The sequence below is a fragment of the Periophthalmus magnuspinnatus genome, chromosome 12, assembly GCF_009829125.3.
Source record: "Periophthalmus magnuspinnatus isolate fPerMag1 chromosome 12, fPerMag1.2.pri, whole genome shotgun sequence".
In the NCBI taxonomy this organism is placed as follows: Eukaryota; Metazoa; Chordata; class Actinopteri; order Gobiiformes; family Gobiidae; genus Periophthalmus; species Periophthalmus magnuspinnatus.
Window position 1 is genome coordinate 2,194,559 of NC_047137.1, and position 22,914 is coordinate 2,217,472.

General features: G+C 39.5%; 1 protein-coding gene across 6 annotated transcripts in view; it reads right to left on the minus strand.

The window, feature by feature from the left end:
* Positions 1-22,914, minus strand: part of sbf1 (SET binding factor 1) — an 86,799-nt gene that overhangs the window by 40,943 nt on the left and 22,942 nt on the right. For 4 of the 6 annotated variants that reach the window (XM_055225711.1, XM_055225712.1, XM_055225713.1 and 1 more), the window contains 10 exons: positions 20,147-20,275; positions 18,818-18,928; positions 15,769-15,831; positions 10,947-10,976; positions 9,908-10,013; positions 9,410-9,542; positions 8,778-8,886; positions 5,629-5,742; positions 324-401; positions 138-251 (listed from right to left, as the gene is read on the minus strand). In XM_055225711.1, the coding sequence (XP_055081686.1) occupies positions 138-251; positions 324-401; positions 5,629-5,742; positions 8,778-8,886; positions 9,410-9,542; positions 9,908-10,013; positions 10,947-10,976; positions 15,769-15,831; positions 18,818-18,928; positions 20,147-20,275 (987 nt within the window). The remainder of the gene's footprint in view (positions 1-137; positions 252-323; positions 402-5,628; positions 5,743-8,777; positions 8,887-9,409; positions 9,543-9,907; positions 10,014-10,946; positions 10,977-15,768; positions 15,832-18,817; positions 18,929-20,146; positions 20,276-22,914) is intronic. The other 2 variants (XM_055225715.1, XM_033976088.2) reach the window with 1 other exon arrangement.

The window sequence follows — 22,914 nt, forward strand, 5'->3', positions numbered from 1 at the left end:
ACAATATGTGATATATTATATATATTATACTTAAAAAATGTTATTGTGACAGGCCTAAACCCAGAAGCATGATTTTGTTTAGTTCCTAACATCATTTTAGTTATTACTTAAATCTAACAGTGCTGTTTTGTTTGTACCTTATGGAAGCGTATTACGGGCTCGGGGTGGATGCGGATTATGTGTAAACACCATCGATATCCCTGAAAGAGTCGAGCAAAGAGCCAGAGGAACACGGCCCGGATCTCTTTGTCCTGAAATCACAACTGGAACATTTGAAAAACACTCAAACTAAAGAGAGATGCTAAGTTCAAACCAAACTTTACCTGTATTTTTAGTGAGGAGGGCTGATTGGAGACTGGGGGAAAGGCATGGTCAGCTACTTCCAACTCTGGGTCCAAAACCTGCACAAAATGTTCACTATTAAAGGTACAGCATGTAACTGTCTGGAGGTGGCGTGTCACATGCATGATTCCATGAAAAGAGAAGTCATACCGTGGAATAAAATAGCCATAGTTTTTCAGTGCAACAAACAAACAAAAAGAAACAAAAAGAGACAAAAAGCTTTAATTTAGTCTTTTTGCTAAAAAGTTATATACTGTAATTTTAAATTAAAAGTATTTATTTCTCTCAAGGTGAAGCTGTAAAAGACGCAAGATATTTCATTGCATTAAGTCAGAGTAGCCTTATTAAAGCCTCATATATTCTTATGGCAATATGCAAATAGTATTTTTTTCCCATTTAAAGAAGTCTCAGTCACAAATATGTTGCTACAATCTTTCTGTGAAACATTTATGTTACTGTGTACTGTTAACTGTGTTGTAAATAATAAGATTAACAAAATATATTTTGTAATTATCACAGTTCTGCATAAGCATAAAAAGTGACCAAATAAAAACCTTAAATGTGTTGTTGCAGTTAATTAAATTAAATATAGAACAGAGATAATAACAACAACAACAACAAAACAGCCAGGAGCTAGAAGAGAATGGCTCAAGACCACAATAAACAGAAGCAGCTTGATAAGAATTAAATTACATGGTTTGTATTTATGCCATTCCCAATATGGTAAAATAGGAGTATATCAAAGAATTAATTTTGATAGGAAGAAAAGTATATGTTGAAAATTCAAATAGCACTGGGCTGAATTTAAGCTGTGTTCTCAAATGTAAACTAAAATGTAGAGCACTTACTTATTATAGCTGGTAAAATTCTTATGGTTATGATATCTGAATAATCTTGCCATTGATACATTTAAAGTAGAACTGGACATTACCGGTCTCTCCTATTATGGCTAACCTATATATGGAACAAGTTGAACAGGATGCACTGGCCTCATTTCCAAGCACTCCACCCACACATTGGTATCCACACGTGGATGATAACTGGACCAAAATAAAAAATCAAGATCTGGAGCCCTTCACTGCGCATATTAATGCTCTGGATTCAAACATCAAGGTCACAGAAGAGGCCAAGGAGAACAAATTGGCCTTCTTAGATTGTGCAGTAATGAGAGGAGAGGACCGGTGTCTCCAGGTAGAAGTCTTCAGGAAACTCACCCAGACTGACCAACACCTGCAGTTTGATTCACACCATCCACTGCAGCACAAACTCAGAGTTAAGATAAGATATGCCTTTATTAGACCCACAGTGGGGAAATTCCAGTATTGCACAGCACAGTGACAGCAGCAGGAAGGAAAGACCTGCGAAACCTCTCCTTCACACAGCGAGGGTGAATCAGTGTGTCACTGAAGCTGCTCTCCAGGACAGACAGAGCGTCCTGCAGGGGGGGTGAGACTCATGGCCCAGCATAGAAATGACCTTAGCCAGAAATTACCTTAACCCTCCTGTCCCCCACCTCCTGCACTGAGTCCAGAGGACAGCCCAAGACGGAGCTGGACTTCTTGATGACCTTGTCCAGCTTCTTCCTCTCCCTCTCTGTGATGCTGCTGTTCCAACAGACCACACCGTACAGGATGGCTGATGCCACCACAGAGTCATAGAAGGTCTTCAGGAGTGGCCCTCTCACTCCAAAAGACCTGAGTCTCCTCAGGAGATAGAGCCTGCTCTGGCCCTTCCTGTACAGTGCATCTGTGTTGTGAGTCCAGTCCAGTTTGTTGTTCAGATGAACACCCAGGTACTTGTATGAGTCCACTCTCTCAATGTCCCTTCCCTGAACGTTCACTGAGGGGGCAGTAGAGTGGCGTCTGCGGAAGTCCACCACCATCTCCTTGGTCTTCTCTGCATTGATGATGAGGTGGTTCTGCTGACAACAGTCCACAAAGTCCTGTGTTAGTCCTCTGTACTCCACATCGTCGTCATCCTTGATGAGGCCAATGATGGCAGAGTCATCAGAGAACTTCAGCAGGACGCAGCTGCCCGTCTTGTGTCTGAAGTCTGCATTGTAAAGGGTGAAAAGAAAGGGCGCGAGGACAGTGCCCTGGGGCGCCCCCACACTACAGGTCATGAGATCAGACACGCAGTTCTTGGCTTTCACAAATTGGGGCCGGTTTGTGAGATAGTCCAGGATCCAGTCTGCCAGGTCACAGTCCACCCCGGCGGTCTCCAGCTTGTCCCTCAGGAGCAGTGGCTGGATGGTGTTGAAAGCACTGGAGAAGTCAAAGAAGAGAATCCTCACAGTGCTGCCGGGGTTCTCCAGGTGAGACAGTGAGCGGTGCAGCAGGTAGATGACGGCGTCCTCCACTCCGATGCCAGGCCGGTACGCAAACAGCAGCGGGTCCATCGTTGAGCTCACGGTGGAGCGGAGGTGGCTAAGGACCAGTCTCTCCAGTGTCTTCATCAGGTGAGATGTTAGAGCCACAGGCCTGAAGCTGCTGAGCTCCTTGGCCTGTGGCGTCTTGGGCACCGGTACAACACAGGAAGTCTTCCAGAGTTGTGGTACCACCCTCAGCTTTAGGCTCATGTTGAAGACATGCTCCATAACTCCACACAGTTCATCTGCACAGGACTTAAGGAGACTGGAGCTCATGCCGTCTGGTCCTGCTGCCTTCCTGGGTCTGATCTTCTTGAGCTCCAGTCTCACCTGGGCTGTAGAAAATGACAGTGGCAGGCTGGGAGGATGGGTGAGTCCATGTGTATTGGTGGGCTGAAGAGAAGGCAGCTGGGTGGGGGGAGGGGTGGGTGATTGACCAAATCTCAGGAAGTGAGAACTGAGGTCGTTCACCCACAGCAGGTCCCCCTCCGTCTGGACAGGAGGTGGTTTGAAGCCTGAGATAGTCTTTAGACTTCTCCACACCCCCTGGATGTTCTTCTCCTGTAGCTGTTGCTCCATCCTTCTCTTATGGCTGGCTTGGCTTGTCCTGATTTTCCTCCTCAGCTTCTTCTGTACAGCCTTCAGCTCCTCCTTGGTCCCTGACCTAAAAACTCTCTTCTTCTCTTTCAGCAGAGCTTTTATGTCAGGGTTAATCCACAGCTTGTTGTTCGGAAAACACCGCACCGTCTGGGAGGGAATGATGTTTTCAAAACAGAAGTTTTCTTGTGTGTAGGCAGCACGGTGGCTGAGTGGCAACACTCATGCCTCACAGCAAGAAGGTTTGGTTCGATCCCCGGGTCGCCCAGGCCTTTCTGTGTGGAGTTTTTCATGTTTCTCCCCGTGTCTGGATGGGTTTCCTCCGGGTTCTCCGGTTTCCCCCATCAACCAAAACATGAACGCCCTTCGAGACAACTGTTGTTGTGATTTTGGGCGTTACAAAAATAAAATTAATTGAATTGAAGTTTATGTAGTCCGTGATGCAATCAGTCATTGCGTCGATGTCCTCTCCATGTGGGTCACAGAGCTCTGTCCACACTGTGGTGTCAAAGCAGTCTCTCAGAGAATCCTCACTCTCAGCAGTCCACTTCTTCACCACAGGCTGTCTGTGCACAATGGGCTGATACACAGACTCCAGATGGAGAATGTTGTGGTCAGCTCTACCCAGGGGAGGCAGTGGGGATGAAGAGTAAGCCCCCTTGGCGTTGGCAAAAAATAAGTCCAATGTTTTATTGTCTCTTGTGGGGCAGGTGACATGATGTGTGTACGTAGGCAGGACAAGTGCAGGAGATGCATGACTGAAGTCTCCAGAGATCAGGTTATCAGTACACTACAACACAGAGCTCAAGTGGTGCCCACAAACACAGAGGGAAAAGTGAAGGAGGAACAACATGTGGAGAAAGCCCTCTCTGCTTGTGCATATCCAAAATCGGCCTTATTAAAGCTAAGAGAGATCTAAGAGAGCTAAAAAAAAAACCAGGACAACAGGAACTCTGAACCTAGAAGGAGAAGGCGTAACTATTCATTACACTCCAAAACTTCAGAGAATTTTCAGTTTGAAATTCCGGTCTATTTCAAACCTACAAACACTTTAAGACAGAAACTCGTTCACCCAAAGGACAAAAACCGAAGCCATCAACAAAGTAATGTAGTCAACTTCATTTAGTGTAGCAAAGAGAGCAGTGAGCTTTACACCACTCCTCTGGACCCCAGTCCGCTGTACATCTCCATCTCAAAGCCACTAACCACTCCTTTGAAGGTGGTAAGGTACAGACCTTAGCCCAAAAAAAAAAAGGTTTGAGGAGAGTTAAAGAAGCAAATTTTGTTAGGAAAGGCAATCCTTCCTTGAACAGGAACGGGGGCCTTAGACATCACCTGCCCCCCAAATATAACTCCATCCTCAGACCCAAACCAAACAAAGGAAACAAAGAGAACAATAGAGCCAGCAGGCCCATTAAAGCTGAATGCAGCTGAAATCGTAAACAATAGCTGTTTACCGTTTCAGTGTAGTTAGCCCCTCCCTTCAGATAGATACAAGGCTGTGTCCACCAGCAATCTGACCAGAACTGAAGAAGCACCTTGGATGAGCAGCGTCTTCACTCCTACAACTTCTTGTTCAGTTGACAGATTTTACTTTGGCTTTTACAATGGATCAGACCTGGACGACTGAGGGACAACTAAATATTAAATAAACGTTTTTGCTACAAATCTATGTATATGGTGTTTTAATAGCATTATCCACTGTTACTAGTCATTTTTTTGGCAATTTTAGTGCCAACAAAATCTAAGTATGTGCTGTCTAAAGTGGTCGCTCCAATTTTAAATACTTCGTGACATCACACAAGACTGCTCTGATTACAGCCAGGTGTTTCTGATTACAAACACCTGGATGCAGGGGCAGAGTTTGACGTGTGAATACCTGTTTGGCCAATCACACTTTTCTTTACTAGCCCATTCTCCCCACTTGCCCTCTTCTTCAGTTCTCCAGACCCTGCCCCTTCTCCCCCCTCACACTCTCCTTTAGTCCTCCAGACTTCACTCCTCCTTCCTACTCACTCTCCCCTTTATTCCTCCAGGCCCTGCCCAGTTTAGCAGCTCTATGTGAAATATGGCTAAGGACGAAGTTTAGGTGTTTAGTCCCTCTTCAACCACAGTCTAATTAAAACAATATCTAATTATTTTGCAGCCCTTGTAATCCCTTTGCTGTAAAAATATTCCGACATTATATTACAACATTGTATTACGAAATTATATTACAACATTATATTACGATAAAAAATAGCAGATGACTAACACATTTGGACCCAATAATATGAGATAGTATTGGAGACACAAACTGAATGTTGATCCCAGTTCCTCACCATAGAGAGCAGAGTCTGTGTTTGCTGGAGCAGAGGTTCAGGCAGCAGAGAGATGTGGACACACTCAGGGATCGTCACTGTTCCACCGTCCAGGTCAGCGATGATCACATCTAACTAAAAACACACAAAACACAAGTTTAAGGGTCTGTACCTGATGCTTGCCACATTTTTGGTCCAGTACAGACATATTGTATAAGCAGAGGTCAAAATATGTCTGCTGTGTACTGTACTGTTTACATCCAATTATAAAGCATTTTACTGTCTGAGTTTCAGGACATAAGCATTAGCATGCTTGTTGCAGTTAGCTTTAGCATGACAGCAGAGTTCCGCTCTGGTCTGTGAGAGTTCTGAAAAGTGTTTAGAAACTCATCGTGGTGAATCATTATGATGCTCTATGCATAAGGTAAATGAGGAATAACTTTGGACCACTGCAAACCGTTTTAAATGAACTAGTAATAGTGCAGGTACTGTAGGCATCAGAATACATAAACCAGCACTGAATGTATGATGACTTGTTTCATCCAACATAGGCATACATGTAGATTTTTTTAATTGCTATGATTATGATACCATAACTTAAATATAACTATAAAAAAACAAATTTACATGACCAAATTCCGAATATATACACCCACATTTTACTAAACAAATACAATGGATACATGCATACTTAATGTAGCGGGGTCTTTCCACAGGCTTGATCTGTAACTTGGCTTGGATGTGCCATTTTTTTGTGTCCAAGGAGATAAGTTTAATGCCATACCTTGGAACATTAACCTGCTGTAGTTCCAGCTAAGTCAGTTCTAGGGATGGGACACTAAAAATATAATTGATTGTAATAAAACGAGTAGACAATAGTCGTTCATGGAACATTTTATATAATTGTGATAATGTCCAATAAAGATAATCATAATCATAATTATAATAAAGACATTATATCACCAGAATGTGCAGAAAAAAGCTACATATCCCTGATGATCTCTTCTAGATCACTGTTGTTTTCACTTCAACAAAGTACAATTCTATAACAGCTGTTTAAAATAGGGAACCTGTTCATAATATTCAAATGATAATTATTCATATTATTTTATAATCACCGTGATATAATTGTTAATCACAATTATTTTGGCCATCGTGACACCAAATTTGTCCCATGCCTAGTCAGTACTCTATGGTAACACTGTGTTTAAACTAAGCACAGATTAAAATCTAATTTGAGTAACAGTTTCAGACAGAGCAGTGATTCCAGATAGCTTCACCCACCTGGGTATGTTGCAAAGTATCAATATAACATCACATATAAGGCGACAGTAGTACTGCTGTATTTAAAGTTACTCTCAACAATGTCTCATTATAAGACCTCAGATATTTAGATCTCCCAATGGATAAACTCTGACCTGTAACCCCAATGTTGTAAAAAGCTGAAATAGTAAAAGATAAAACCTAGATTGTTTCGTGATCTAAATGTAAAATGGTTTTATTAAAATGGCAGTGTCACACAAACCTCATCACCATGTAATAACACCGATATTCTTTGATGGTGAATTTAAAGCAGGCACAGAGTGGTGGTCAAACTTGGCACAGGATAAAAATGTCTTGTTTGTGAGATTAAAACTGAACTGAACCATTGCACATAGGGTCATGGATAATTTAGGTAATATAGTGGTCACTCCGCTATATCGTGGTTCACCTTTCACAGTCTCCCTGTTTGTGGATTCTTTTTTGGTGCAATTTCGCATGCTTTTTTTTTAAAGCGTATGAATGAGCATTGTGTTGTGCGTCCTGACTGGCTAAGGGAATGTAGACCATTGACAATCAATCTCCTCCTGACTCCTGTACAGTACAGAATGTGTTCAGCTTGCCAAATTTACATTAATGTTCGATCACTAGAAGTGTGACTCTGAAGAGATGTATGTGTGCAAGTTTTCTTCCCGGCAAAACCCACAATTTCGATGAAACGTTCTGCACTGGCAAATTTCAGAAATGCTTTGGACTTAAAAGTGTTTCTCTGCATGGAGAGGCTGCCTCTGCTGATACCGCTGGAGCAGAGGCATAAGTGAACAACACATTTAAAGGGATCATCAAGGAAGGGGGATGTACTATACGAAGGTTTGAAGTTTGAGAGTTTTTAAACAAGAGAGAAATGTGAGAAAATGTTAATGCCTGTGTGAGAAAAGTGTATAAAGTGTGTGGTGAGGGGTTATACAGCCTTAAAACATATATAATAATTGTAAAAATGAAAGCTGACTACTTTCGCCTATTGCGGGTTATTTTTAGAGCGTAACACCCGCGATAAATGGGGAACCACAGTACTGTAATATGACATGTAGTACAGCATGCCATTTTGTTGTCGCTTTAAGATGAATTCCTGGATTTATTTTAATGAGGAATCTGTTCAAATTAATTATCAGATGACCAAATGATCCTCAGACTGTGAAATTCTTGAGTTCTGCAGAAAGGTGTGTGTGTATGTATATATATAATATTATATCTATGGCTATATATTTTTCAAATTATGAAAAATATAGTTTATACATTTTAAATTAATGAATTTTGCTTTTACCACATTTGAATCCAAAATATAAAACACCATACATTATATTAATTCAAAAATATTGCCAAGCCGTTTTTAGGGATTCAAAATAAGCACCAATGATTTACTATGTTTTGGACAGCAGTAAGAATACAGGTGATTCAAAATAACATTACAGGTCCAATTTTATCCAGTATTATGCAGGGATTTTAAAGAGCCTATATTACTCTATTCACTGATCTAGGTTGTTTCCCCATCACAAACATACACATAGTTGTGTTTTGTTTCATTCACACATGTTTAACACACAAATCCTGCATATTTAGGCCGAGGTATATTTTCAAAGAGGAGGCGGTAACAACGTTATAACATTATATTTCTTAAAGCTCAGAGGGGTCAATTTTGTGTAATATAATAACAGGGCCTTTAAACTACCTTTAGACCTGAGCATTGCATTTTCCACACTGTGCATCTTAAAACTAGGAATGGTCCCATATGGATGTTTTCAGGCTGTACAGATAAATTCTATATAAAGACTCAGAAATGAGTTCACAAACAAAAATATGTAGAATATTTCTGAACCAGAAGTAACAGTACTAATAGAAAGTGGACGTACCAGTTCCTGTGTCTCTGATTTGAAGAATGAGTTGACTCCAATGATGAAGGGGGTGGGCGTGCTCAGGACCTCCAGCAATTTGCCAGGAAGAATGGGGACATATGTGAAGCTGCAATCAGGTAAACATATTTAATAACCATAGATTTAAACACATTTTATATCACTGAACAGTGTAGCGATGTAGTCGACTAAACATGTGCTGCCAATCAATTGGTTGACTAAAAAAGGGGTATGGCAAAAATTCTGTATCCATCTATCTGACCCAAACTGCACTCACGAGACACCTGCAAGGGGAGTTCATGCAAAAAATATTATGTATGCAGAAAAAAGTACTGGGAAACAGTGTATTTATATAAAGACAGTTTAAACTTGTGAATCGTGACTTTAATTTGACTTTTTACAGACAAATACCAAAAATACCAAATCTTCAGCTCACTCATTTCTCCTACCTGCTGTTGTCCCAAAGAAATCCTTATCAAAATAAAATAGACTAAACAGCTCTAGTACTATGTTTTACTCTTATTACTACAAAATCTAGTATCTTAATTTGATTCAAGTAATATTTTGAACTGTTAGATCAATCCTTTCTAATGTAATGGCAGTACTGTATGTAGCGTAGATTTTATCCAGACCTGTATTTGAGCGGGAACATGATGGCTAACAGCCCTCTGCATGCGTCAGTCAGTCTCTGATAACTGCTCGACAAAAACAGGATCTTATGTTCAGTCAGAGCCGCACAGAAGAGACCAAGTACATTTGCGATACCTGGAGAGAGCGGGAGAAGAGGGGAATTAGAAGGAGAGGAAGAGGGGGAGAGAAAGAAAGGGTGAGAGAGAGGGAATGGGAGGGAAAAGGATTTAGGAGTTAAACATTAGTAACTTTCTATTAATATGAGGGAGTGGGCAACAAGTGAAAAACTTCATCACTAGAGTGCATTTAATTTTTAATTACAATTTCAGTTCACTTGGTATCTCTATCTAAGAAGAGGTAGAGCAAACCAAACATGCAGTTACACAGCAAACTCCATCTGAGAATTTTGACCTGTCTCCAGCTCAGTTTAAATTATGCTGTGATGTCAGGGGAACCAAACCTATCTAGCATAACTACTAGGTCCTTTAAATGCTCCATACCGAGTTGCCTGAAGAGCTGAGCGACGCTGCTGCCACTCACAGGGAGAGAGTCTGTAACAGGTGTTTGGATCACCTGTCTGTCCCCGGCTCCAAGAGTGATGGTCCTCTGCAAAAACAACATAATAAAAACCATAAGAAAACGTTGAATAAGACTCATCAGGGAGAAGAGGAGGTTTATGTCTCATAAGGAGCAGCCATAGACACAGGAGATCACTGAGATTAGCGGAAAGCTGTGGTGGAAATAGGAGACGAGCCGTGACCTTCAGTGAAAAGCAGAGTTTAATGAATGAGCTGTGAGTTTTCCATCGCAGTGAACAGAGGTGTGATTGAAAACAGCCAAAACAAGAGCCAAGAGAGTGCGTTGGATCAGACAATTGGAAAATCTTTTAAGCTCCAAGGAAAAGTTAACAAGAAATGTTCAAGGAAGCAGTTTATAAAATTGTAAGCCTTCTTTAAATGAGTCCATTTGTTTTATAACACAAATTTGGCAACTGGCCCGTTGTATTTTGTTAATGGTGTCTTAAGCCCATTAAGGGCTGGGCATATTTGTATGCAAGACACAATAATAAAATACATTCATTAATTCATTGTATTATTTATTTTATGTTCCTTGTCCACTGATCATAACTTTGTTTTATATATCACTATTCAGAGATATCAAACAGTATGGAGTATTGATTTAGTTTTGATTAAATAACAGGTGAGATCTGAACGGTGATCTTTTGGTTTGTGGGCAACCGTTTAACCCAAAAAATATCCCAATTTAAATCTTTAAAATTCAACACATTTAGCAGCAAACGTAACATGGGCAACTTTCAATATGTGATCTGACAGCTTCATGTATCTTACAGTTACTGAGCATTCCGTTTAAGCTATTTGACTGATCCATCGAAGTTATTTGATTGATCCAATTACGCTGTTGTTCACATATTGAAATAGCAGAATTTGAAAAAAATTTAATGACTGCTGATGTCACAAAATGTCTGTGCTGTGCAAAGCTGGAGGTGCGTGGTTATCTTCAGTTTGATGAAAGTCGTACCAAACTTTCCTCTCTCTCCTCAAGTCCCGGCTGCAAAAAGCAACATGGAAAACCACACATACACAGGATTAGAAACAAGACAAAACACTGAAATATTTACACACAAAAACTTGAAGACAGGACAAATAATAATGCAGCTGTGAAGATCGAATGCTACAAAAAAGGAAGGACTGGCTTGCAACAATGTCAAGCGAACATGGAGAGCTTGGCGAAAAAACGAATAACACAGGTAACATTGGATTACACTGCTGAGCAAAAATCATAACTTGGTGACTAAAAAGTTCTTCATTATTTTTTTTTTGTTCTGTATGTTCAGTAAGAAATCAATGCTTGGGTCTCACACATGAAATTATGACAAGACACAGTTTTGCCTTAAAGGTACAGAAGAATTTCACCACCAAAGACCAAACACCAGAGAAAACATGGGGCTACATATTGATGTAATGATAATTTATTCACAACTGCACCCACAACTGCATTCAAGCTTTTAGAACTACTGAACATGTTTAGTTCATTTCTGAGGATGGTGAGCAAAAGAAAAGTTCAGGTCAGAACTGAAGAAGCGGCTTGGATAAGCAACGACACATCTTCACTCCTACAACGTTTTGTCCAGTTGACAGATTTTATATTTTTCTTTTGCTATGGATCAGACCTAAATGACTGAGGGATTACACAGATATTTCAGGGGTACACAAATAATTAAAAAATAAAGATGCACAATGTAACTTTCCTGTTGGAAGGTAGGACACCTGCTTTCTCCATGGAGAGGTTTTTGCTTTGTCTGTAATGTTCCAAAGTTTTGCATTAAACTAGTCTATCTCAGTAGAAGCAATGGAGGCAATCCTGCTCTCTAAGAATACATGTTTTTTCAAGGCATTTCAACGAACAATAAATATGCTAGTACTTGAATACTGTGCTTCTGGTTTGTTGTGGTGTGGCTCCAATTCACTTTGCATTGAAAAACTGTCACCCCTCTCTCTGTAACTGCAGTGAGCCTCCTCATTTTGACCTTGACATGTTTGTATTAACCCGCTCTACATGATACTGGTGTTTTTATTTCACTATTGTGTCCGTAAATCAACATATGAACATTAATAACAAACAAATCAGATATCTTCTTTCCCCGTGGTCACGCCTGCTAGCGCTAGTAACAGTTTGATTGACAGCTCCGCTAAGCATCCGCTTCGTGCTAAACACCTGTGCGGACAGGAAGGGACGTTAGCTTCAACAGCCTCACTCTGGATGGTCTCTTTGGTTGCTCTAATACTCGCAGTTGGAATTACAAATAACTGCTAGCCTCGATGAGCTTCATTTGACTGCAGCTGAGCGCTAGTGGTGACGTCACTTGGTCCATTGCTTTATACAGTCTATGATTGAGACCAGCATAGGACCCACCACTAGAAAAGTTACCTACTGCACATTTAACCTGCAGGCCTTAAGTGTCTCTGGCGTGGAGGAGGAGAGGCCTGTATACAGACCAGTTTAATCATGTCCGTGTGTATCACTACAGTGACAATGACCTCCATTTGTGCAATTTTCAAATCTCTGAGCACAAATGAAAAGGGCATGTTTACTTTGGGGAGTGAAATGAGTTCCAGTAACTTCAGGCACATTGAAGGACAAAATATTTGACTTCAACTACTCTAAACTACATAAGTGATTTAACCTGGGGACGCCCTCTCTGGATTAAGTCTCTGAACACTCCACTGTAAATTCAGAAATGTGTCTAGATGTGAGTTCACAGATGAGAACAGAGGGGTGACTTTAGGACAACAGCCTAGGTTTAAGTGACTGTGACATAAAATACTATGATAGATGGGGAACGCTTTTTGAGAGGTCAAATTGTTCTGGTAAAACAAAATTATTTTACTGAAATACTTATTTTGAATAAATAGTGCACTGTGTAAATTTTCTGACAAAAACGTTTTCTGTTTGAGAGAAGAACTCTGCCTAAATATGCAGGGTTTGTGTGATAAACCTTTGTGAATGAACTAAAGACAGCCTCAGGTATGTTTGTGATGAGGCAACAACATTAGAACATAGATCAGAAAATAGGCTAATATGGAACTTTTAAATTTTACTTGGAGAGGGACTGCCACCTGCTTGTTACTTATCACTGAAATGTTCCTCAGTATGGAATTAAACTCATCTATCGCTCCACTGAGACATGCATGTGAAATTACAGGTCACATCTACGGAGAGGCAACCCTGCTGCCAGTAGGAATGCCTGTTTTTTTGATGACATTTTTGAGCAATAAGAATACTTATAATTGAATACAAAAAGAGAAAACTTTAATGCAATACTGTGAAATGTTTCAGTCACCACCAGGAAAGTTACAGAGTGCACTTTTAAGGTATTTTTTCATAACAACAAAATCATCAGTAAAAACATATTTTGGGTTTAATAGTAAATTATATAGACAACTTTAGATTAATGAATGATTGATTTCAGTTGCTCTGAAGTTTAAAGAGGCACCATGTAGCTTTTTCAGAAGAGGGCCTGCCACGTGCTTGTCACCATGGAGATGTTATTTTTGTCTGAAATGTTACACACTATGGCATTAAACTTATCCATCTTTCATTTATTCAGTTACAGGTGTTATTATTGCTATTAAAAATTCCTTCAAAAACAAACATTCTTATTGCAAGCACCTCTCCGCAGATCTGACTTGTAACTTGGGCCTAGTAGCGTCATCGGTTTGTCTCCATAAAGATAGTGAGATTTAACGTCATACTGTGGAACATTCAAGACCAAGCAATAATAATACTCTTTGAGGGACCCTCGAAAGTCTGTTGAAGCTAATGGGGATCCAAATAAAGAATCCTGTGGTGGATCATCCACAGGAAAAGTTACATAGTGCATCTTTAAAACACATTAATAGAGAAAGTAAAGTGTTAAAAACAATATGGAATTCAGTAGAAAATGAAAATAAATGCAAATCTTGGCCAAATAATTCAATAATATTTGCAAACAGTTTTATAACAGTCGTGTTATAAAAGCAGTCTCTCTCTGTCCTCCAATTATTTCAGCAGAATACAGTGTAGTGACTGTGCAGCCATATGGATAATATAACATTTGGACACTTATTCAAGGGCTTTATGCACAAAACAAGACTCAACAATCCATCTAAATTGCATGCTGAAACTCAAATAAGCATAACTGAAATTATTTAGATAATATAATGTCAGAGCCAAATGTCCCTGTATGTCAGATGTCCTCCCTGTGTATCCACGTGTAAAAGCCGATAACCCTGTAGTTTAGATCTCTACAAACATATTATTAAAGGATTTGAATCCAAAAGCATTATGGTAAGATGCCAGGAGTTTTTAAAAATTATTATTCAAATTACAGTTATGTGGTAAAGTTAGGACACTCATTGGAATTTTGTACTATTAAGCATTTCATCACATCATAAAAATGTGTATTTAGCACAATGGAGTCAATGCTCAAGGACATATGACAGTGAAAAATTGCCTGGGTACCTTTCATTCTTTTCAATATAAGGACTTACAGTCCAGTTTTGGTTGATTTGAAAATTGAAATTAAATATGTCACAAATGCACCAAATGTATGTTGTGTTTCTACGCATGAAACAAATGTAACGAATGAATATATAAATAAGAATAATTGTGTTCATGTTGTTTTCATCATTAATTTGAGGTGATTGTGCCAGTCGCTTTCTATAGTGCTCTACCAAGACCCACTAGACATTGAAATGTGTTCTCAGAGGAGCACTAGAACTGGTTTTACACACCAACTTATTTGTAGTAGTAACCTTTTTCTACCACATTCATTTTTTTTTTGTTTTTTTTTTGTTTACTGTACAGGGACAGAAGCATATTAATGGATATCTATAATTGCAGTGCAAATATTCCAGATTATAACAAGTATGCAAATTTCCATCTGTTGTCCCTGGCGACATAGAGAACAAAAAACACATAACACAGAACTAATGATACCCAGCCCTAATCATAAAATCACAATTACGTATTTTTTGAGTGTTTCAATGAGTGTTCTAACTTTTACACATAACTCTGGTGATTTACATGGATTTTAAAAATCATTGAAAAGCAGGTGAAGCACTGATTCAGCCATGATTCAAAGTGAAGACAGCCACATTCCCAAAGAAAAGAGCAGAGGAGCTGATCAAAACCAGGCATTAGGATCGGATCACACAACACGTTTGAGGTAAGGGCTGCACAATATATTGCAATCAAATCAAAAATGCTATTTGAGTATAGCTGCAATTATCAGACTCTCAAAGACTGAAATTATTTAGGTGTTATGTCTCTTTATTGGAAAAAAAAAAAAAAAAAAAGAACTTTAGACCTCTACAAACATGTTCTGAAATGTATGGGATTAGTTTAACAGTTCAGACTTCCAGGTCACAATAATTACTATATGTCTTATATGTATATGAAAACTGGAATGATATATTTTGGGACTAAATCTATATTGTGTTTAGAATTTCTTCTCAATAGTTGGGTGATTTTTTGCAGATCGGGATTTTAATGATGAATAATGAATAGGTTTACAATTTTGTGTCAGTGAAGTTTCCATATTATTGCTTATAGCAATATTTCGCTGTAGCGATATATCATACTCCAAAATATGTTACTGTGACAGGCCTACAAAGTTCAGTCTTTTATCAAATGTCAATGGTCCTGGAGTAGTTTACAATGTGAATTCTCAACATAAATTGCAAATCGAATCGCAACAGCATTGTGCAGCCCTAGTTTTAGGAACTGATCACCAGACATTTGGATCGATCACCCCAGGCATTGGGTCTGATGATTTGGGGTTGGTTGAGGCTGAGTTTACCTGAAGACAGGTGAGCAGCCAGTCACAGGACAGAGAGTCTAAACTACAAGAGGAGTCCTCACTCTGTAACACAGGGTTACACAGACAAAACTAGATGAACAATGCACTGGAAACGTGAGTGAGTTAGAGATGGGAGGAATGGATCCAAAAACAAAAAAGTAGTTAAGGCAATTATTCAAATCACAAAAAATATAAATATGAATGAAGAATCCAAACAAAGAGATGCAAATGTCAACATGGAACTATTGTCACTAGCCTTGTACCAATTCAACGGCTGCATCTGAAAGCCAGAGTCATGATTGGTGCAACAAGGCTGTCCCATTTCATGCAGCCCACAAATGCAGTCCAAAAATGTGGCCCGCGTTGCCATGGACATTGGCAGTGAACAAAGGACACAACTGAACATGCTTTGTGCCCTCCCATATCACATCACGCACCATGCGTTTAATTCTGTGATTAATCTGCTTTTTACCTGAATGTTTTTAAATTAAAGAGTAAAGAACACTGTTTGAACTCGTCAGATTTATGATGGACAGTGATACAACAGATTTGTCCTTATACACTGATTTAGAGACTAGAGACCTGTGTCTGTTTTTCATGTCCATTAGTTCTAATAATATAATAATGAGAAAACTGTTTAAGATGTTTGATGTTTCTTTTCTCATCTGCAGCCTTCTGTATGACAGAAACACTGGCCGGGTCATAGAACTGGTGGCTGATAAGATGCAGGTGATGTATGAAATGGATCAAAGGCAGATGACATAAATGTGAACCTAACACAGATCTGACCTGCTACCAACACAGACTACTACTATTTACTACTACTACTATTTGGTATGGGACATGCTGCATTGCCTATTGAAATTTGTAGTAATAATGAGGACTGCAAGATGAATCTTGATCCAATTGAAATCACATATTAAATGGGAAAAATAAGCATTTCTCAAATGTGTACTATTGATGATTTAATTTGGCAGTTTGTAAGTATATAAATGGCCAGTGAATATGAATAATATTTATGACATGCAGTGTGACCCTAATATCAGCCTAACCTGTAATAGTTTTATTACAGGTTCTGACTCAGCAGGACTTTCAACCGACCAAACATAAGGCCCATTATCCCACTGTGCAGCAGCAGAGCTAGCCGAGTTCTCCTTTACAAGGGATGCATCATACAGAGTGATCTAAGTGCATTGGGTTATGTCTCCAGTGTCCCCTGTCCAGAATCATTGAGGAGGAGGTGGTCCTGCAGAAGGCCTGGGCATCTATGGTTCCACCAAGGCCCATGCTGTGTGCTGCTGTCTCTTATGTAGTCTAATAGTGCAGTGTGTGCGTAAGGTTTAAGGTTAACTTCTAATTTGTTGCAGAAGTTAAACATATTTCATTTGAAAGTAGAGTGAAGGCAGGAAGGTTTCTTTTAATCTTAGCTGAAGAACACCTAAACGGTTTTATCATTGAGGAAGTGTACCATGGCAATGTTCCAGTTACAGAAAATAAGATTTGTACTTCATTTTACAAAGATAATGAGTTTGTTTTGGACTGTCGCATGATTCAGGAAAAAGGGAACACAATTTGAGAGTATACTGACATGCACCTGTTTTTTTTTGTTTTTTTGTACTACACACACATATATATATATATATATATATATATATACATATACACACACACACACATATATATATATACACACATATATATATACATACATACATATATATATGTGTATGAGTTCTCTCTCACAGAAAACACTCTGTTTCACCTTGTGATGTCATGTGGTAATGCAGGAAGTGCTCCACTGTGTTTTTAAACTCCTTACAACTTGACTAGAATCATTTGGATGATTTCAGCCATGGAATTGCCAATCTCTACTGAACTAAAGGTAAAAGCTGCCACTTCATGGCATCACAAGGTGAAACAGAACATTGTGAGCTTTGGAGATGTAGAGAGACTAATAATGAAGGGTTACTCAAACACGTGAATGAAACACAATGCCAGGTATGTTTTTGATGAGTAAGCACTAACTCATTACTGCCCATCTCTGTAAACTGTGAATGAGTCTGATTAAACTAAGACTACAGTTTTCCACACAATTCAGATTAGTCAATGTGTTACAAATATCCAGCTTATTCATATCATAGAGATACAAATATGGAAGTCTTAAGATCCATTCACACATGCAGCCTGACCCAGGAATTTACCTGCATTCTGTCAGAACAGGGTCATGAGTGAACGAAGCAGGAACTGGTTTTCCTGCATTTTTAATTTGACCATTTCCCAGGTAAATTACTTTTAGGTAAATATTCAGGGGATGCTCGTGTGTGAATAAAGCCAGGAAATTGGACCACAGCCAAATGCAGATTATGTGTGAACAGAGCAGATGTTCTGGGACTGGTGCATGTGTGAGTGGGGGTCACTGCTGAGAGTTTTGGCATTTTGTACCCAGCAGTTTACTGGGAACAATCTGTGAATCATAGACTGTATATATAAATGGACATAGCTAACCTCCGAGTGTTCCAAACCAGGAGTGAGCATGGGTGTGCTTCTGGCATCGAGTCTGGCTCCAATTCACATTCTATTGAAAACGTGTTGCATTTCTGAAACTGTGGCTCTCAGACTCATCATTTTAGTCTTAAAATGTTCATATTAACTCACTCTACATGTTCCTGGGGTTTCTATTTAATAAATATTTTAAGATTAATAAGAGATCAAGGAGGCATCCTCTTTCCCTGAGGTTATTCCTGCTAGCGTTAGCAACAGGTTTGATTGACAGCATTGCTAAGCACCTGCACCCTAATGTAAAATTCGCAATCAGAATTCCTAATATGGAACATGGTCCCAAATTTGCCCCTATAACTTCTAGCCTCGATGAACTTCACTCCCTTAGCCCACTTCTGTATATAGTCTATGGTGTGAATGGGACTTTACGATGGACATTCGAAGAGTTTCAAAACACAAAAACAGGAATTAGAGCAAACTGCATGGTTGCCAGCCTAAACCAGAGCGCGGTCTGAGCATCTATGGTTAGATCTAGATCTGTGAATTTTACCTGGGCTCCTCCAGCGATTGGTATGACACAGGTGAGTAGGTTCCCCACCACAGTCTCCAGAGGAACAGTGAGGCGCTCCACATGGACCATGTATACCAGACTGAGACAGTTCTGTAGAGTAAACAGGAGCAGCTATAAACAGAATAATTGTCAGGACTATACTCTAACACACACATGAAAATAGTAAACGAAAAATTCAACTCTGTTAAATGGACAAAATGTCATTCTCTGACCTAAATCTAAACAAGAAAAACAATAGTGCAAGCCAGTATGGTAATGGGTGTGAGAGCACCCATTTGAGGCCTGAACAATATGACAGTATGACAAAATAAAACAGTATTCAGTTCACACTTAGTGTAATTAACTCCTCCCTTCAGATAGATATACAGCAGTGTACACCAGCAATCTGAACTTAACTGAAGAAGCCACGTGGATGAGCAGCCAATTGTTTTTCCTCAAACTTTTTGTCCAGTTTTGATTTTTTGTTTACTATGGATCAGACCTGGACAAATGAGGGATGTTTTTAAACACAGTGGCATTATTAAATCAAAATGTCAAAAAATAAACAATCGCTGATTTTCATCAGTAATACACTACTTCTACTAAAATTCAAAATCTAGAAGCCTTCAGTTACCATATTTCACCTTTATTGGGTTAAAAATGGATCTCAATGTTCAACAGAATTAATCAACTGCTAAAAGGATTATTAGTTTGCAGCATTAACTTTTACTGCAACAAACCAAAATGTGCTTTTATATCAGAAATGCCAATTTGAATGTCATTGGTGCATTTTAGATTTTTTACCCAAACTTTAAAACGTCATGATGTATAATTGTTTCCGAATTATTATTACAAATATTTCTATGGTTTTCGACCCATTACCAGATCGGTCCTTGTTATCTTGGCTTATGTGATTAGAGGTATAATGGTTTGTTCACACCAGGGCATCAGGTGTCAAGTTTGCATGCAAAGTTTATGGTGGACGTGCGTCTAGGCCGCCCTGCGTTTCTGCGCCACGTTTTCAAGTGTCAGAATACGATGAATCTTTGATGCTGCATGTCTTGAGCGTTAACACCTCCGTGCATCCAAAATGTTAGATGGCAAAGTTGAAAAAGCAGAATTTTTGGCATGTGATGCACAGCATCAACCAATCAGACTATGCTAGACTATGGAATGGTCAACACTATCACAATGTGTTCATGTCTCCAGGTGCTGCATCCTGTATGGATGTAAATAAACCTTTGTGTTAGAACTCCAGCCTCATACCTCTTCAGCTTTTGGGCTACTACAGTTTATTCTACAACACCACTGAGGAGACTGCAAGCTTACCCTGAAGACCTCTGTGTGGTCAAGCCGTGACACCAGGACCAGACTCTTGGGTCCAAACACCCTCTCTGTGTGAGCGATCTGAGGATCCTCGTCAGCCTCATCTGCCTTACTCGTCTCACATTTCTGTAACTAGACACAGAGTACATCACATTAGACATACAGTTTATCCTATAGAGGTTATACACTGACAACATTTTATTTGAAAAATGCCTCTCAACATTCAATGAACAGAATAACAGACAAAATGTGTTTCTTTGCTTTTTATTGTCTCATTTCTGTTGTAGAGCTGTTGTTTTCACCACAATAATTATTTCCTCAACATTCAGACTCAGAAACATGTTCTTTAAGAAGAGAAAAGTTTGCCTGTGTCTGATCTATAGATTGTATAAAGAGGACTAAGTGAGAGTGATGTCACTCACAGAGTTTGGCTCCAGTAAAATGAAGCTCATCGAAGCGAGTAGTGATAGAGTCAAGTCTGTTGCCGAGGTCCATATTTGCAATTATGACCATGGGTGTTGAAGGTAAAGCCCCTACCAGCATCATGTAGAGTGCGTTATTATGGACATTTTAAGATCAAAATGAGGCGGCTCACAGCAGCAGTTACAGAGAGCAGGGCCACAGTTTTTTTTATGTAAATTGAATTGGAGCCACCCATGCTAACTTCCTATTTGGAAAGTAGCAGCTAGCATATTAGCTATGTCTATTTACATATACCGTCTATGGTCTGATCCAAGTGTGTATCAGCGATAAATGTGAGTGTGTGCAGAGTCCCTGTGGTTTCACTGTTTACCTAATTTTTCTGTTTCAGAGTCAGCATTTAAAATATTTCGACCAAGGCTAAAACAGCTGATCAGTGGAACAGAACAATTTGAGCTTTGGGGATGCAGAGAGCCTGCTAAATGGGATTACTTAAACGTGTGAATGAAACAAGCACAACTCCAGAAATGTTTTTGAGGAGGTAACACCATTATAACGTGGCTCAGAGCTCACAAGAGTCCTTTAAATCTAGGATTGCTGTGGTGACACCAAAAGCATTATCTTGTATGAGAGTAAGCGCCTGTGTACTGTGAATCTCGCAAAGAAAACTTTAAACAAACTAATTAAATGTACTAAAAAACTGAGTAATGGTTCAACAAATCACTGCTGTTGAAACATAAGACTAAAGTCTGTTTGTGGGACTTTTCACACATTTACTGAGCTAAAGCATTTAGTCTTTGTCATAAGGTACAAACTAGAAATAGAACTGTTAAATGTCAAGCCACTTCCTAAATGCCCACACATCTCACCATCTCATTATAGTTGAAACCAGACATATACATACATTATATGAAAAGGTACATACAGTGGGGAAAAAAAATATTCAGTCAGCCATCAATTGTACAAGTTCTCCCACTTAAAAAGATGAGAGAGGCCTGTAATTTTCATCATAGGTACACTTCAACTATGAGAGGTATTTATTTGGTTAATAACAAAAGTTGATCTCAAAACTTTGTTGGCAATGACAGAGGTCAAACGTTTTCTGTAAGTCTCCACAAGATTTTCACACATTGTTGCTGATAGTGTGGCCCATTCCTCCATGCAAATCTCCTCTAGAGCAGTGATGTTTTGGGGCTGTCGCCGGGCAACATGGACTTTCAACTCCTTCCAAAGATTTTCTATAGGCTGGAGATCTGGAGACTGGCTAGGCCACTTCAGGGCCTTGAAATACTTCTTACGAAGCCACTCCATTGGGCAGACGGTTTGGGATCATCGTCATACTGAAAGCCCCAGCTACATTTCATCTTCAATGCTCTTGCTGAAAGAAAGAGGTTTTCACTCAAAATCTCACGATACATGGCCCCATTCATTCTTTTCTTTACACAGAACAGTCATCCTGGTCCCTTTGCAGAAAAAACAGCCCCCAAATCACGATGTTTCCACTCCCATGCTTCACAGTAGGTATGTTTGGAGGAGAAAGAATATGACATTCTCCCAATCCTCTTCTGGATTATCCAAATGCTCTAGCAAACCTGGGCATCTACTATCTTGAGAAGGGGGGACATGCCTGGTTTTGCAGGATTTGAGTCCCTGGCGGCGTAGTGTGTTACTTATGGTCCCTTTGTTACTTTGGTCCCAGCTCTCTGCAGGTCATTCACTAGGTCCCTCTGTGTGGTTCTGGGATTTTTGCTCACCGTTCTTGTGATCATTTTGACCCCACGGGGTGAGATCTTGCTTGGAGCCCCAGATCGAGGGAGATTATCATTGGTCTTGTATGTCTTTCATTTTCCAATAATTGCTCCCACAGTTGATTTCGTCACAATAAGCTGCTTGTCTTGCAGATTCAGTCTTTCCAGCCTGGTGCAGGTCTACAATTTTGTTTCGGGTGTCCTTTGACAGCTCGTTGGTCTTGGCCCTAGTGGAGTTTTGAGTCTGACTGTTTGAAGTTGTGGACAGGTGTCTTTTATACTTTTATACTACAAGTTCAAACAGGTGCCATTAATACAGGTAAGAAGTAGAGGACAGAGGAGCCTCTTAAAGAAGTTACAGTTACTGTCTGTGAGAGCCAGAAATCTTGCTTGTTCGAAGGTGGCCAAATACTTATATTACCAAGGAATTTACCCATTAATTAATTAATTTTAAAAAGTAATTTCCCAGATTCTTTACCCCCATTGTGTCTCTCATAGTTGAAGTGTACCTATGATGAAAATTACAGGCCTCTCTCATCTTTTTAAGTCGGAGAACTTGCACAATTGGTGGCTGAATAAATACTTTTTTGCCCCACTATATGC